Raw genomic sequence first — 18,043 nt, 5'->3', positions numbered from 1 at the left:
AGCTCGCGACCTCGCTGTTGTGCTTTAACGCCAACACAAACAGACGCTGAATCTCCAAGGCTGTTTAGTTTCACTATTGTGAAGTCTGAAGCTGGACACCAACTGTTGGCTCCGAAGCGAAAGACAGAGTGCGATTGCATCTGCTTCCTATTTATATACACCTGTCGGAGGCGGTGCGCATTATGCAAATATCGCACGCCAATTCCATTGGCTTGTTTTAGTTCACTCGAAGCTGATAGGGCTCTCTAGCGATATCACAATTCGTCGGTCACTACTGACGTACGTCGAACGTGACCGACTGAAAGGGAACCTAGAATACTGTCTAACACTTGATGGCTGCTCTGTTAAGTCTTCGTCATCAGTTAGGAACCTGGGTGTGCTCTTTGATACCAATCTTTCATTTGAAGGCCATGTTTCTAGCATCTGTAAAACCGCATTCTTCCATCTTAAAAATATATTTAAACTACAACATATGCTCTCAATGAAAAATGCGGAACAGTTAGTTAATGCGTTCATGACCTCAAGGCTAAATTACTGTAACGCTCTACTGGGTGGTTGCTCCACTTGCTTGATAAATAAACTACAGCTTGTACAAAATGCAGCAACTAGGAAGTATGACCATATTAGCCCAGTTCTGTCAACAGCACTGCACTGGCTTCCTGTTAAACATTGTATAAATTTTAAAATCTTGCTAATTACTTACAAAGCATTAAATGATTTAGCTCCCCAGTACCTAAGCGAGGCTGCATAAATTAGGTCAGCCGGAACCGGGAACATTTCCTGTAACACTAGATGTACTCGTTACATCAGAAGAAGAATGGCATCTACGCTAATATTAGTCTCTGTTTATCATGAGGTTTACCATAGTTAAACGGATCCGGGCTATATCGAGGTGAGATCGAGGACCTGCGCCTTGACACAACCACAAAGCAGCCTTAAAGTATCAGCAGAGATTGAGTCGATTCCAAAAAAGTTGGGACAAACTCTTGTTTTCTGACTTTTCTCTGAGAAACTCCTTTCTGATATTGCTCCACTATTTTTCGCCGCAGCATTGGGGGTCCTGATGATCCTCTGCCCATCTTGACTTCTGAGAGACACTGCCACTCTGAGAGGCTCTTTTTATACCCAATCATGTTGCCAATTGACCTAATAAGTTGCAAATTGGTCCTCCAGCTGTTCCTTATATGTACATTTAACTTTTCCGGCCTCTTATTGCTACCTGTCCCAACTTTTTTGGAATGTGTAGCTCTTATGAAATCCAAAATGAGCCAATATTTGGCATGACATATCAAAATGTCTCACTTTCAACATTTGATATGTTATCTATATTCCATTGTGAATAAAATATAAGTTTATGAGATTTGTAAAATTATTGCATTCCTTTTTTATTCACAATTTGTACAGTGTCCCAACTTTTTGGAATCGGGTTTGTAGATCATCCACTGTGAAAGCCATTGGCACAGTTCAACAAACCGTCCATACCAGCGTGATGATGGATGGAACTGGAATAAATACTTTTAACAATGTCCAGTAAGGTTGAGGAAAATAAATATAAATAAAATAAAAATGTACCTGCTACAAACAGACCAAAATTACACTAATTTAGTAAGTGTAGCAAGCCAGAAAAACATCTAATACTGAACAAATAGAGATTTAAGACTGGAGTAGAACAGATCTGAAAAGCTATTGAAGCTCACCCAGGAACCAAAGTTTTGACAAAGTCGCTGGCTTCCTCCGCAGAAACGAAATCCTTCTCAACACCGTTGTACGTGATGCGAAGTCGCGCTGGATGAAACAGACCATAACGCGCACCATCAATGCCACGAAGTTGGCGTCTGACCTCATTGAATGCAGCCCGAGCCCGAGCTATCTTGGCGGTGTGGTCAGGGAAGACTGAGACGGTCACGCCTCTGACTTTAATCTGTCGGAGCTCTCTAGCGCGGCGCAGAATGTCCATACAGTCACTGTGATAATGAAACCTGCATACAATGGCTCGCGGACGGTCACCAGGCTTGGGTTTGGGTTGGAGGGTCCGGTGGGACCGGTCCAAAAGCGGCTCCTTTTCCAGATTGAACGCTTCCTTCAGCAAGGCGGCCACAGCTGCAGTGGTACAGGTGTCAGGGCCCTCCGGTACTCCCACTATCCTAACGTTGTTGCGCCGTGATCTGGACTCCAAGTCTTCACATTTATTTTCCAGCTTGGCTACGCTAGCTGTGAGGCACTCGATAGTAGTTTTCATCTCGGCGATGTCATCGGAGCACTCAGTGAGTGCATGCTCCATTTCTCCAACCGTACCTTTAAGCTTGGACATGGTAGCCTCGGTAGCAGCTTTATCATTCGCCAGCTGTGACTTTACCGCTTGCAGGTCGAGCCTAATAGTAGGCAGAGCATCCCCGAGTGTATCCTGGAGTTCCTTTTTAAAAATATCAGCAATCTCTTTCCTCACCGAGGCCAACAACTCAAGCTTAAGTGCATCGATGTCAAGGTTAGCATGCGCCGAGGCGCCCTCGACCTCTGAAGCAACAGATGACCCACTTGAGGGTGTGGTCGCGAATTGAGGACTAGGCCGCAGTTGTGTCTGAATGGTTTTGCGAGTTTTAGAGTTCTTTCCAGCCATCTTACGCAATCCAGAGTTAGACTTCCTAACAAAAAAAAAATCAGCGGAGCAAGACTATGCTGAATATGTGTCGAAAAAGCGCAAAAGAATTACAATATTAATCAAAATCGGCAGGAGCTTCCAAACTCACGTCTTACTCCATTAGAGCTCAGCAGCGCCCCCCGGAATAAATACTTTTAATGTTGCGATCCCATTGGACTTAAGATAGCTACCAGAATCGTAACAAAGCACTGTTCGCCAGAGGAGAACTGGCCCCCCGACTAAGCTTGGTTTCTCCCAAGGTTTTTTTTCTCCATTTTAACATCTGTTTGCCACCTGATGTCACCTGTTGGAGTTTGGGTTCCTTGCCGCTGTCGCCTTTTGGCTTGATTAGTTGGGGACATTTGATATTTGACTTGACATTTGATATTCAACAGTGCTTTGATCTGCCTTCATTGACACCATTTTCTTTAAGAGCTGCTGTGCAGCCAAAATTATATACCAGTTATCACTGTAAAGCTGCTTCAACACAATCTGCATTGTAAAAAGCACTATATAAATAAAGGTGACTTGACAGTAATATTCCAATTCAGAATCAACAGGATGACGTCACCACATCAAGAAACACGGAGGTGGACTGGTAAAGTGTCAACAATATTACAACAAAATGACAGTTACTTTAACTACTATATGGGTTTGCATTGTTGTCAAAAAGCAAGGATTTGCCTCAGCCACAATGCGTTGTCAGTTCTGAAGTGTTGTCAATTGAGTATGTGAGACCTAAGTTGAACAGGTATTTGCATACAAATCACAAGCAATACAAAGAAAAGGTCATTTTTTGAGAGAAATGCAAAAGAATTGGCTTGTGCACAGACTGAAATAAAACGTGTTCTGGACAAGAAGCTCCCTATAGTTGAGAAAACTGCCAAACAGAAACTGCAGAGGTAATTTTTGGAGTAATGGATCATTTCATGACATCAAATAAAATAAGCTGGGCCAACTGCATTGCCGTGTATACTAACAGAGGTGCGGGGATGACGGTCAAGCACTCCGGGGTAGTCCAGCAGATAAAAGCAGTTGCCCCATGAGTTGCTTCAACACACACTTTTTTTGAACTGAGATGTTCTTGCTACAAAAGATAACCTAGTCTTAGGCTGCAATGATTGTTAACTTTGTTATAGCTAGAGCAACAAGCTCCAGGTTATTCACAGCCTACTGTGAAGAGGTGGGTGCTGAAAACCACTCTCTGCTCATGCACACAGAGGTGAGATGGTTATGCTGAGGACAAATGCTGACGTGATGTCTTTAAACTAAGGAAGGAGCAGAAAAAAAATGTATGTGGGGGACCATCAAAATAAAGCATTAGCAGATTACAGTTTTGTTTTTGTTTTGTTTTTTCAAATGCTTACATTTTCAAAACTTTTACTTTTTTTTTTTTTTCAAAACTTTAGACAAATCCAAGAATTGCACACACAAAATGCAAAATGCCTCACATCTCTTGCACTGCATTCAAAATATCACAAACATCTCAAAAGCGTTTGTCTTACGTTGCAAACACTTTTGCCATATTATTCTATTTTTGCATATATCATATACACATCTATTGTAGGGTGACCATATGTGCCATTTTCCCAGGACACGTCCTGTCCGGGATTTCTAAATTGCCTAAAATGGCTTGAACCCTTGCCTCTTTAATCGTGAAAGTGGTCATATCGATGTGCCCCCTGAATGCAATTTCTAAACAGTCTGTGCAAGCCACTGTTCTTATTGACAGTCTTCATGCAATGCATTAAAATGTTGTCGTATTTGCAATGCTTTGACCGTTCTCTGTAGATCCAGCCTTCTCGCAAGCCACGATTGGTCGATTATGTTTAATGCACGCTATTGGTAAAATCATTTTTTAATCATTACCTTCCGCAAATATGAAAACAATACCAAAACTACATTTTATGCAACTTAGAAATCCTGGACAGGACGTGTCCTGGGAAAATGGCACATATGGTCACCCTAAGCTATTCAAAACCTAAAGCTCTTCTTTCATGAGCTCCTGTGTACATTTCTGTACAAGATTGAAATTAATTGGCAGAGAGATGTTGAAAAATTCACCGTAAACATGAAAGCAAGATTGAAACCAAACTATTTTTTTTTTTTTTTTTTTTTTTTACTGTAAGCATTTTTGGTTGTGAATACAGTATTACACAGTACGAAAGAAATAAAATACATCAACCATGTGTAGTTGGACAGAAACCGTGGTTGTGTTTGAAAAAGGAAATCAAGATACTTCCTATCCTATCCATACATAGAGAATTGTGTGTTGTGTTTTGCAAAAGGTGTTTTTGTCACAAATGCACAGAGACAAAAAGATAAGATCCAAGTGCAGCTTTAATGGGGTAATCCAAAAACGTAGTCCAGACAGGCAAGGGTCAAAATCCAGATAACTGCCCATACAAAACAAAGAAAACAGAACCAAAAGCCAGTGACCATAAATGAAACCTTGATAACAAAAGCAAAAACAGTGTAAATAGACAGACACTGATGAGCAAACACAAAACAGCTGGGTGCAATGAAATGGGATAATGAGTCTGGGAAGTGTGTTATGGGCAATGTAGTCCAAGTGGTGAACAATAGTCCGTGTTGGAGTGCCCTCTGGTGGCTAAATAGGGCACTCCAACTCGTGATCCTGACAGTTTTATGGAATTGAAAACTGAGTCAAGGGCTGAGAATTAGTGTATGGTTCTGCAGATTTGGTGTGTGGTTCAGGGGCCTCATTTATAAAATGTTGTGCAGAAACCATCCTAAATTTGATCTTACAATAATTTCTCAGATGTGCGTAAATGTGATTCATAGAATGAACGTACACACAGAAAACGAGCGTATGCCTCTCTTTCAGATGTGAAATCTATAAATCGTAAATTATCTTGAACTTGTGCGCAGCTGAATGGTTTCCATTCTCCATGTTGTAAACGACACCTAATTAATGTCATTTACACAGAAAAGATCACCACTCATCGTCCAAAACCTTAACGAGCTGTAAGAATAGAGAGCTGTAAAATTTCCAAAAACCTGCAGAAATCTGACCAGGAAAAGTGCATACATCTGCTCAGACCCTGATGTGGCGCTAAGCACTTTTCCACGTCAAAGAATGTTTTTATAAATATGAGCGTTGGCGTGGATTTAAGTGTACGCACACTCTAAGATCAAATCTGTACATATGCATGCTTTATAAATGAGGTCCCTGGTGTTTGAGTGTCAGGTTTCAGAAAAGTAAGGATTTAATACTCTGTAATACTCTATGACTGGTAGTTGACGTAGTTGCACAGTTACTTATAGTTAGTAGAATGTCTAAAGTGGATTATCAAAATAAAGTGAATGAGTGCTAAGTTTTGCATAGAAAAAGAAACGGATCCCCATCTGACCCTTATTTAAACATACCATGTATCATGAATGATGTTCCACTGGCCTGGGAAAAGACAAGGTGCCTCATTTATGAAACACAGAGATCAATTTGCACTCCTTAAAAAAAAAAGAATGTTCTTAAAAGGATTCTATACATCTGTATTTTAGAGGATTTGAATGAACAACAAAAGACAATGCCATAAAAATAAATAGTTTTACAGATCTGACTAAATTATGGATTCAGAAGACTTTTTGCAGCCCTCGCATGGTTAATTCACTGGAAAATGCTTTGATATGGACAGTCATTACTGAATCCTCATGTTCTGGCTGTCCTACAGAAGGGATACTAACTAGCTCAAGAAGTGGAGCAGATCCATGGAACACATTCCATTAATTGTTTTTCCTCTGAAGTTTTCTTTAAAAAACAAAACAAAATTAAATTAATTAAAAAAAAAAAACTTTTTGTTTTGATGCGTCTTCTGCACTTTAATACTCTCTTTTTCTCATACAATTTTTATTTTGTACTCGCCATGATTATAGTCTTACTATCATGAGGGTCTTAGCAGTCAATGATTTGTTGCATATAATTTCACCCTGGATTTAGTGAGGAGAAATGTAAAATTGAAGCCAAATGGAACACAAATGAAAAGCTTTGATCAGCGAACAACCCTGTTAGCAGATTTATGTCTCAGAGACTTCCATACAGTCAAAAATCATTTAACAAGATGGGACATTCCTCTCTGAATCTTGACTATAATAACAGCGCGATAACGTACCTTACATTATCGCTCTGTTATTATAGTCAAGACTCAGAAGTTTTGTTCAGCCTAAAACAATATTGCAGTTTTCCAGGGACCCATGTTTAAATCATAATAAGAATTCCATGAGAAAACATAAGGAATGTGAGGTTATTAGGACAATATTTGACAACAGTAGTCCCTATTGTTTCTGTTAGTTTTCTACCTATCAGAGGCCAAGCACAGAAGGTGCATAGCCCCTATTGTAATGGTTGGTTTTCATTTTAGGGGCCAAGCACTGAAGGTGCATAGATAGACTCTATATTGTATCTGCTGGTTGCTTTTTTCATTCATCTTTATTATTTTTCTTCCCTAATGTTTATGGCAGCAATATGAACCATACATAGGAAAATTTGGCAATTTTGCAGGTGCTCCTGAATCTGACCAACTTTGGAGATCTCTAGGTCCAACTCTATAGTGCCACCACCGGTTAAAAAAAAAAAAAAAAAAAAAAAAAAATCACATTTCTTTTGATTAACTTTCTTTTGAATCCTAGAAACAAAATTATTAGTACACGGTTACTCCCCTCATGTTGATCACATTTAATATCGTATACAGTATTTCACTTCTCTGCCTTCAAACGTTGTCAGATTCTTAGGTGTTCAAAAATTATGATAACGTGAAGTTAACATTGTTGACCCAAATTTAGAGTACACTATATCTCGGCAATACTATAATCTGTCGAAAACTTGGTACACTTTATCAGGACTGTTGTCTGAGGATATTTTCCAAATGAACTGATGTTTTTTGACACATCAGCACAAAATTTGATACACATCATTGCCAGCATTTTTTAAGGATACCTGAAAAGTTTGAACACAGCGCCACCTAGCATTCAGAACATATATGTTCTACAAATGTCTGTTTATACTAGTGCATTTTTGTTTTACAGTTTTTTCTTGATTGCTTAAACACATTTCTTAAAATTATGCCTCATTTTCTCAAAACTCTAAACAGAAATCCATAACTTCTCACACAATTCCCCAAACTTCATATTTTCAGGTTAAAATTAAGCTCTCAACTCAAAACCATTCAATCTTGCTGGAAAAACAAACTTTGTCATCAGACATGACACACAAGCCCTCAAAAATACACACACTACAATGTAGTCTTATACACTGATGAGATAAATTCAAAACAATACTACAAAAAGCCCTAAAAACAATACTCCGTAAGCCATACACAAGCCCTAAAAACACACACACTACAACATGCAGTAGTCTTACACACTGGTGAGATAAATACTACAAAAATCAAAAACAAAAGCCAGTAATAAGTTATGTTGCTTGTGCTTCTCCCCCTCAAGAAACATTTCACATGATGAAGACAACAAGTGTATACATTTGCACATTTTTGTATTCCTTAATGTACTTAGGGCTGGTGTTATGAAATATTCGGTGTCTGAGATTTTCGGTGACACTGGGCGGAGCTTACATGAATATTCACGAGATTCCTGTTTTGAGTTAAAGTGCCACTGAAAGTTTTAGTGGATTGTCCTTGGATCACAGAACTGTTTTCGGTAACGTGATTGTGTTTCCCCGTCGAATGAAGTTAAGATTCTTTTTTTTATTTTAACTGTTTATGCTCAATAGTTTCTAGGTTATATTGTTTCGTGACGTGAGATATAATTTAGTAGTGATTGCACCCACTGGTCTATCGTTAGGAAATGAGCCAACAGCCATCAAGTTTGTTTCTAACTGTTTTGATTTTATTTTAGTTCGTTTGAGAAGATAACTTGTATAAATGTATCTGTGGTTGCATAATAAAAGTTTCAGTGATTATTTTATCGTTCCCTATTGCTTTCTCATTTGATAGGCTGCATAACTTTAACCAGACATTATTATTTTTAAAACACAATGAGTGTTAGGTTTGTTTTATTTATGTTTCTGACATAATTATTTAAAATTTGACAGAATTAATGTAAACCTTCTTTATCTTTTTCTGCAAAACACACAATGCTCTCTATATGAATAGAAACATGAGACAGTGATGTTAACTTCCCTGCAGCACTTTCATAAGGTTTTAGTTTAATTCTACAAGCTTTCCACAACAATTAAAATGTTAAAATTGAATTACATGTGGTTAAATTGATCAGCTACAAAACTAAAAGTTACTAATGTGGGTTTTATTTACAAATATTTATATGGAGGAGACAATTGGCAAAAGTATGAAGAATATTATAATCAGACATACTGACTACTGTGATTGTTCTGCCATTTCTTAATTGCTTGCTCAGTTGGTAAATTTTTTTAAAGAGACTTTATAAAATCCTAAAGTTGTGTTTTTTTTTTGTTTGTTTGTTTTTTTTTCATATTATTAGGAAACATTCTCAAACTTTTTTCCCCACAAAATTATGCATTTCATTGACAAAAAAATAAAAAAATAAAAAAATAATGTGGAAAAAACATGAAGCACTGAGAATCAGGATTCAGTTTAACACAGTGGTAATATGAAACTATATGATCAAACCTGCAGTATATTCACAATGAAATGTATTAGTTCTATTCTATAAGCTTTCCATAACAATTAAAATTTTATTTATGTTAAATTAGCTGCTAAAATAATAGACCATGTAGTAATTTGCATATCTGTAATATCAAAGATGAAAGTAAATAATGAGAGTAGTTTCACTTTGAATAAAAAAGAGCAACTGATTCTGTGTTGGAATTTTATTCACAAATGAGGAGAAGTCACGACATATAATATGACATATTTAATTAGCAAAAACACTTGTACTTAAACACACATTGACACACTTTACACAGGGTCTTGGGATCTCAGACAGATGAAAGTTTGGTCTGCTCTTGTGATCCCAGTGATACCAGCCTTTGCTACTGACACATTCAATCTAAAATATATCATAAAATGACTACAAACCTGTATTATTAAATTTTTTAATACACTGTCATGTTCAAAACAAAATGAAAAATAAAAGTGTCTACTTTGTCTGGTGTACAGGGATATTTATTGCCAAAAGTCATATTTGGGAATGAAATAATATAGATATTATATTAGTTATCACATGCGTAATTCACCGTGGCCTATTTGGATAATAAATAAACTATATTTAATGTACATTAACATGTTTTTTTGCATGTGTGCAATTTTTGAAACATGTTGCATATAGAAATTCAAGTCTACCCAGATTAGAAGTGCTTCTGCAAACTATAGGAAAGTTCACTACTGCCTTCACCACAGGAGTTTACAAATAATATTATATACCATACATTTTGGCAAACTTTCAAAACTATATGCTTAAAAGACAAAAAACAACAAAAATAGACTTCTTAAAACGCTATTGGCTCGTTTAGCGAATCCTAACGACACCTCTGGCGAATCATTGGCTGTGTTCATTTCAAACATAGCTAACACATGACACAACATAACACAATAAAGCTTATAAAATATTGTGCATCAATAATAGTATAAGCTTGACTTTGTTTAACGCTGAAACATATGCTACCTTTAATGTAAGCCGAAGAGCGTGCACTAACATTTTCAGTGGCGCTTTAACTCAAAACAGGAAACTCGTGAATATTCATGTAAGCTCCGCCCAGTGTCACCGAAAATCTCAGACACTGAATATTTCATAACACTGGATTAACATAAGGGCTAGGTGGGGCTGAAGCCCCAGGGCCCGCGGGTAGAGGGGGCCCGTGATTGGCTGGAGGAAATTAGATTGACAAGTCAAAGGTGGTTGATTTGTTTCTAATAAAATAACAAGAAAAAATTATTGGAAAATGTGCCTGACTGATAAATCACTGTCCAATCAAAATCACTTTACAATTTGCGCCATGACATCGGGAAACGCCTCTTTGCGTTATGCATGTAGATTAGAAAATGTGAAATTGGCCCTTTTTGCTTGTTCAGCCTCGCTGGTGTTCAAAATGATAAACAAAAGTGATAGTGGTGTGCAAAAAAAGGAAAAATAAGCTTTAAAGGGAGAAAAGGGATGCTAATCTTACAGCAAAAATTCCAAAACTAACTACTTTGGTTCACAGAAAACATCTGAGCCAGTGGAAGACCCCGCGTGCAGCGGCAGCTCACAATTATCTTCACCCACCGACACTGTCGCCGATCTGCGTGCTTTACACGCTGAAGAAGGTGTAAGAACTGTGGACGAACCAGACAAATGAATCATTTAGATGATTCTTTCAAAACATAATTCTAATTCAGAATTGAGGTTCTGGCTCCGGACCGTCTGCAGATAAAGCCAGGCTGATTACTTTTACGACACATGCTTCCTGATAGCAGAAGCGACATACCAAAGGGTCACCCAAGAAGACAGAGAGACAATCCAGACCCTTTTGTTTCCTTACTTCACAGGAGAGCCAAAGAGACTGTTGAACAAATAAAACTGCTTCAAAATTGTTCCAACAATTTTAACGGACTTATCAAACATCTTTTAACTACATACATTTTGCATTATGTGTCCACAAGTACTACCTGTAAACAGTTAGGCTTTAGAACACTCACAATTCGTGTAAATGCATTAACTCTTGACTGAATGACTGGAAGTATGCCTTATTTGGACTTAATTTGATTCTTTCTCCCTTTCCTATATTCTGACTTGAATGAAATCTGTTTAAAATGTATTGTATTCCATTTAATAGCAATTATGTTAAAGTGGCACTCTGCTAAAGCAGAGACAGACCGGGATGTAACACTTAGGTTTTATTGGGGGCAGAGGAAGGCCCTCTTGAAACGGGTCAATGTCTGATTGGCCAAGACTCCTCTGAGGTGTGACAAACAACTCAGTTTAAATAATCATATGGCAAGATAGTGAATGGAGAGAAGTTGGTTAGTAAACGAACTGGAGTTGGTTAGTTCTGGTAAGAGAAACCATGACCAGAGTACCAAGAACAATGGAGTGACAAGAAGAACAGACCAGCCGCTCATTCAAGCCATCCAACCTTCACTCACTTTTATTTTATTTTACTTAATTTTCCTTACCGCTGAAAGTCCTGTGTCCTAAGTTTCGCCGCAAAGTTCAACCAACGACTTTTGCCGCTTCAACTCCAGCGACAAAGAGACTTCATTGTTCCACACGGACCTGATCTGGACCAATCATCGACTTGGGAAACCCCTCTCTGCACGACGAGGGAAATTCACCTTAGTCAACGCAAGCAAGTACCTCCAGATGAAAACTGAACTGGTGCATTTAAATGAATGATTCATGGTTCGTTGTGGTCTTTGAAATGCATTGATAGGAATTCGGTTAATCAGATCTCTCTCTCTCTCTCTCTCTCTTTCAAAACTCTTTCTCTCTCATTTCCTTCTTACTGCAACGCGTATGAATGTGTGTGTGTGTGTAAGTGCGTGCCTTTGTGTTAGATTCGTTTGTGTTAGAATAAATAAAATCTCTTGTAGATTTTAAAAGGAAAGTGTCTTGTATTATGTGCTTTATGATTTAATGTCTTAAACTGTGATCAAGTTACCGTGCTCTAATCAGTGTTTTCACGATTGTTGGATATTTATATCCGTTACAAGAGCTTATTACGGCTCGAGCAAATGAACGCTGGACAAATCAGTTGCTCGGTCGTAATCTAAACAACTCTTTATAATTCCCTATAAATATATTTCATTTGAGCTAATTTTACTTCCTAGGGTGTTTTCCCTACATACTCAAAAAATGTAAGTAAAATCTACTTGAAATTAAGATTACCTCAGAATGAATTGCTTTGCTAGCACACCCCAACATTAACCATAAACCAAAACTTAATTATATTACTTTTCATATTACTTCTTTAGTAAAACAAGCAAAATGTAATGTTTTGTTTCTATACACACTAGACAAATACAGCTGATGTGAATACATCTCCATTTACAGTCAATGAAAGCATGAAGTAATAAAATATATACATTTACTGATAATAGCATAATTAATAAGTAAAGAATTAATAAAAGTAATAATGACATGTAGCATATGCACATGTATCAGGATAATCAATAAACTTTGGAGTTTTCAGAACGCTTTTAACCTGATGAACTGTGTTCGTTAATCACTAAATCGGCTCCGAACAGTCTGCTAAAGATGAGCCCACTTGACACCTTTGTTGCCCTCCGAAGTTTTGTGAAGAACCATAACTTCTTTTGTATGCATTTCTGATGTATCGAGTTTGATCTCTCTGTAAAGCTCCGGACTTGAGCTATTCACTGAGATCTGTCACATAGCGGACAAATGCATTTTTCTATTTATTTATTTATTTATTTATTTATTTATTTATTTATTTATTTAATCTGATAGTCATTAAGTATGCAAATTCATCTAGGAGACCAGACAAAGAAAGAGCTTGCCCGCCAACTTTGCATCAATGTCATTGGCCATTCCACCTCAAGGAGGTGTGTCGGCCTATCTGTCATAAAAAGGAACACCAAGATTCTCCTGTTTGTTCTCTCCCGATTGTCTCACGAGCACCTCATGCACGTCTTTCCCGGATATCTCCGGTGACCACGCGCTGCCATCGCGCTCAGCTTCGGGACCGCCATCTTCCAGCGAAACTCACTCTCAAGTCCTCAGTTTAAACCTTCCCGCGGAACGGAGGAAGCCAACAAACTGCACCAGCGCTAACCTGAAATTCGACACACACAACCAATGCAAGTATACTGCCGTTTCTCAATCTTAGATGATGAAACTGATTTCCGTGCTGGCTTAGGACTGTTTGTGAGTTTGCTACTTGCCTTCTCTCTTTCCTTCTCTACTTCCACTCTTGTACATAGGTGTGTATATTCTTGCATATATATTTAGACGTATAATCTCTGTATTCATAGTTTGCATATATTAAAACGTTATTCACGCTTGATTGTTCTGTTTGTTCTTTCACCTGAAGACCAAGTCACTTTAACGTTTTTTCGATTGCTTTATGCTTTGATGCTATGATAGGAATATTCTCTTGGCCAGAGAATAACTGTTTATAATATTCTGTGAGGGGCTTAGTTTGCTGGACAAACGAACAGTTTCTCTAAATAATTATTAAACCAGAACTAATCATATATGTAATTGATTATAATTTGTTGTAATTGATTCACAATATATGTTTAATTCCCCGTTGGGTCGATATATGAATCATAATTTATTCATAAAACCTTATGAATTATTGTATTCATATTTCATCCATAAATTGAGAAATAACTGTACGAACCGCTACATCGTTACATATTACAGACAATAATTAAATAAATGCATGTACAAGTCAACAACACACAAAACAAAGCTTTATTCAAACATATTGATCTAACAATCATGTATTTACAGTCCTGCTGCCATCTCAACACAGCTGTGCAAGCTTTATTCTGATGAAGCAGCTGATGAACACCTTCATCATCATGTCCACTTAACCACTCATCTGGTCATGAGAAGGTTGCTGGTTCGATCTCTGCAGTGTCTCCACCAGTGTGTGCTTGATCCCGACACTTTACTCCAGGTTACTCCAACAGGATCATCCCTGTAATAAGAGCACGGTTAGTCATTTTAGAGAACAGAATCTGCCAAATGTAAATTTGATTTTTTTTAAATCCTTTTTTGTTAGTGTTTTGAGCACAAACGCTATTTGGGCGCATAAAGGGTTAGTTCACCCAAACAAATAAATTCAGTCATTATTCACTTGCCTTCACGCTGTTCAATCCCTGTGTTCATTTTTTCTTTTTTTCTGAACACAAAAGTTGACTGGCTCTGGACTCACTGAGGATGAATAAATCACATCAACATCAGGTCAGATGAGGCAGTAAGAGCAGGAGGAGTGATGGAGGGTCTCATCCATGACACTGAATCATTCCCAGGATCTGCTGTGTCTCTCCATCCTCAGTGCTCACACCCATCTGAGGACATTTCACATCCTACAAAAATACACAATCATCATACAAAAGCAGTCATTTTAGCAGCACAATGTTATCTGATTTCTGTTTTAGAAGTAACTAAATGATCTTTATATTTTTGTTTCAGGTTTTCCTTTTTTTTTTTTCACAAATGCCACTGTCATCTTTCCTTGTAGGTCCTGCTCCAACACAAAGCTCTGCAACAAATGCACAGACATCAAGAACCAGAAAAGTACAGTAAAAACTCTGTTTGAAATTACAATAATTAAAATAAACCACAACTTAAGATTTAAATAGACTTTGTATTCATTTCTGTCCCTGTAACATCAGACAAGATTCAAGTTTCCTCTGAGATTTATGTAGCCTGACTTCGTCATACTCATATTCTAGGCAGAATGTGAGTCTGATACTGCTCCATTGCACTTGAATTATGGGGCGTGTCTTAACCGAACCAGTAAAAAAAAAACAAAAAAACTCTGCACTCAATTGGATAAACGTACAACCAATCAGAGCAACGCAGTAAGTGATGTATGTTGAACTTGTACTTAAACTTTTGCCGAATCCCGTTGGAAGGACGGCAAACACATCTTTCCCATCGACAAATGCCTTGATTGCGGTTCTTTGTTCGTCTTTTAAAATGAATGCGGTGTCGATTTCTTTTATCACAGACGTGATAGCGGAATCTAAACATCTTACTTCTCCAGCTGCAGTCATCTTTGGTGAAAACCAAATTCAACCCAAGCGCTCTTTGATGACGTGGTGGTTACGTAACCGCAGATAGCCTGTCCATCATCGATTAAAGCCCGCCCTGGCAATTTGATTGGCTCGGCCTTCTGGGAGCCAAGCATAATTACTCCACAATGGATCGAGTCCAGTCCGAACTTCCCGTCCAAAAAATGTTGTGGCCGGGGTTCGGGCTGGCACCCAGGCTAAGATTTATGTGCTCAAATCTACAAATCCTTAAATTTTGAGGTAGTTGAAGATTTGTTTTAACTCACTTTTTATCCAACACAAATGTTCCTTGTTTTATTAAAAGTAGTAACGGACAAATAAAATAGATAACTTATGTCTGTCTAGTTAAGTGTACATTTGTTTATTTACATTATTTTCATTCATGTAATGTAAACAGTGTTAACAACAGTGAATTCTACATAATAGCACATAGCCTACGTCACTCATAAGTCATAATACCATAATGTAGACTTCCTAAACCATGATATGAAACTAACATAATATTTTCCTGTCAGATGTTAAATAAACATTTAGTAAGCGTCTTTAAGATGTATCCTCTTCTGAGAATTAAGTTATGTATGTTTACTAGAGCTCCCTGTTATCTAAACAAAATAAAACATGTTTTTACAGTAAAATCACAACTATAGAGTCCAGCATCTTTACACATTCAGCAGTTTACTCTACAGTAGTTCAACAAATGTGACTTTAACACAAGAACCGTGTTTTTGGTTTTCAATACTCACATTTGACAGCATCCGCGTAGCTTTTCTCCTCCGTGTTTGATATGACGTATCCTCTCCCGTGGCCTCCTGGGATAGAAAAGTTTCCATCGAGGAACACTTCAGAATCTGGGCGGAAGCAGTAGGCCATCCGGGAACTTCTCGACTACTTATTTATGATTACTTTGGTTTCTGGCATACTTATTCGCTCGCCTACTGCTTTTCCACTGTTATATATAGGAGGTAAGTAGGCGGTTTCGGACGCACTTTAAGTAGGCGCACGGCCGAATCTCGCGAGAATTACGTCACCTAGGTAATTTTTGCCTACTCTTTTTGCTTCTGACATACTTATTCGCTGGCCTAATGCTTTTCCCCTACTAAATAGTAGGCGGTTTCGGACGCAGCCACTGTAGTTTTTTGATTGACCAAACCATTCTTGATTAATGCATCAACAAATTTGTTGGAATGACACAAAATTCATTCTGAGGATGCAATTCTGCAATACTATGGCATATTCAAGGGTGTAGATTTGGTTTCAACTTTGGGGGGGTTGTAACTGATGGCTTTGAATATTGAATACAAGACTGCGAGAAAGTACTTAAGTAGCTTTCATTGCATGCAACATGGCGCCAGCAGGTGTGGTTATGGACATCCACTGAAATAGCATAGTTCCCATCCAGATGGCACCTGTCTGTCTCCACAGCTTATCTCATTTTCTTTTTTTAATAATGGCCAGCTTCCCTATTTTAGAAAAGAATCTGTTAATTGGTTTTTGCATGAGAATGTTTTTTATTTCCACATCTGCTTCTCAGTCTCTCAGCTTATTTCAGAGTTACATTCTGTAACTTGCACATTCACTCCTCACTTCAATCTACCATATCATATATCATTCATATCTATATTCATATTCAGTGTATCATATCAGATATACTCTGCCTTGGATTACAGCATGTCTCTATTGTCTATAAAATGATCTCTCCTTGCTCTGAAGAGGACAGCCAGGAACACTCCACATGAATGAGTGGGAATCTAAATCATCTAGTGTGGGTGACAGCTTGGAACAGCTGAAGATTATGCACTAATATTATGCACCCTTCATAATAATAAAATAAAATTAGAAACATTAAAAATCATAATGATTTTGAAATACAGATTGTTATATGAACATCCAGTCATGTACTTGCGTACATAAAAGCTACTTTATTTTGAGACTTACATCACTGAAAATTATAACTTGCATTTTAATAATAACTTGCATTATTAATTCTGCTTTGACAGATTCAACGAGTTCATTCAATGAACGATTCACCAGACTGAGACTGAACAAGACTTTCTGAGCAATTCAGGAAAGGAACTTGCTAATAAGAGTCATATTCTTTCAAATTTGCTCAGAAGTGTCAGGGTTCTTCTATCCCTTCATTTGGTCTTATTCTTAGTTTGGTGACAGAACCCTGATGCTTATTGTAATGTCTTGTCCTTGTTTGAGTGAGCACTCGCTTGTCTGCGTTATGCACTGTGTGTGCCGAGCTTGGTGTCCGGATCCCGGCACTACTGTCTATTCTAATTCTGTTTCAGTGTCAGGGTCTAGACATTCGTGCTCCATGATTTGTCTTTTGTTGGGAGCACAGAGGTGGTCGTTGTATGAACTGCTACAATGCCTTTGTCCTGACCTACCTCTCCTTGCCATGCCAGTGACAGTTCCCCCATGTAGTTTGTTTAATATTTTTTTTAACTTTGCAATTCTGCATTTGGGTCCTCACTTTACTCTATACCACACCTGACAATAAAGAGTAATTTGTCTGTGAATTGGACTACATACCTGACACAGCTCGCAACAGAAAAATGTGTTTTCTTGCTATTTGTCACAGATGGTAGCAAACACCAGGCAAAACAAAGGAGAGTAGATGAATACAGGTTTTAATGATAACATGTAGGAATAACACAACCATACTGACGAAAACAGACGAGGAATGAGGGTGAACGCAGGG

The 18,043-nt window shown here is 37.8% G+C and overlaps 1 protein-coding gene across 4 annotated transcripts in view; it reads right to left on the bottom strand.

The window, feature by feature from the left end:
• The window catches only part of LOC137030813 (collagen alpha-1(XXV) chain-like), a 222,707-nt gene that overhangs the window by 114,787 nt on the left and 89,877 nt on the right, over positions 1–18,043 (bottom strand). Inside the window, exons 3-4 of one of the 4 annotated variants that reach the window (XM_067401244.1) lie at positions 6,029–6,056; positions 4,860–5,089 (exon numbers count right to left, since the gene is read on the bottom strand). The exons of 2 other annotated variants lie outside the window; for them this stretch is intronic. In XM_067401244.1, coding sequence (XP_067257345.1) covers positions 5,020–5,089; positions 6,029–6,056 — 98 coding nt within the window. In that variant the 3' untranslated portion in view covers positions 4,860–5,019. Of the gene's footprint in view, positions 1–4,859; positions 5,090–6,028; positions 6,057–18,043 lie in introns of those variants that run through there. One more of the 4 variants, XM_067401243.1, reaches the window with a different exon arrangement.

Source organism: Chanodichthys erythropterus, chromosome 11 (genome assembly GCF_024489055.1).
Source record: "Chanodichthys erythropterus isolate Z2021 chromosome 11, ASM2448905v1, whole genome shotgun sequence".
Taxonomy (NCBI): Eukaryota; Metazoa; Chordata; class Actinopteri; order Cypriniformes; family Xenocyprididae; genus Chanodichthys; species Chanodichthys erythropterus.
Note: the sequence above shows the minus strand (reverse complement) of the source record. Positions and strands in the feature narration are given on the sequence as shown.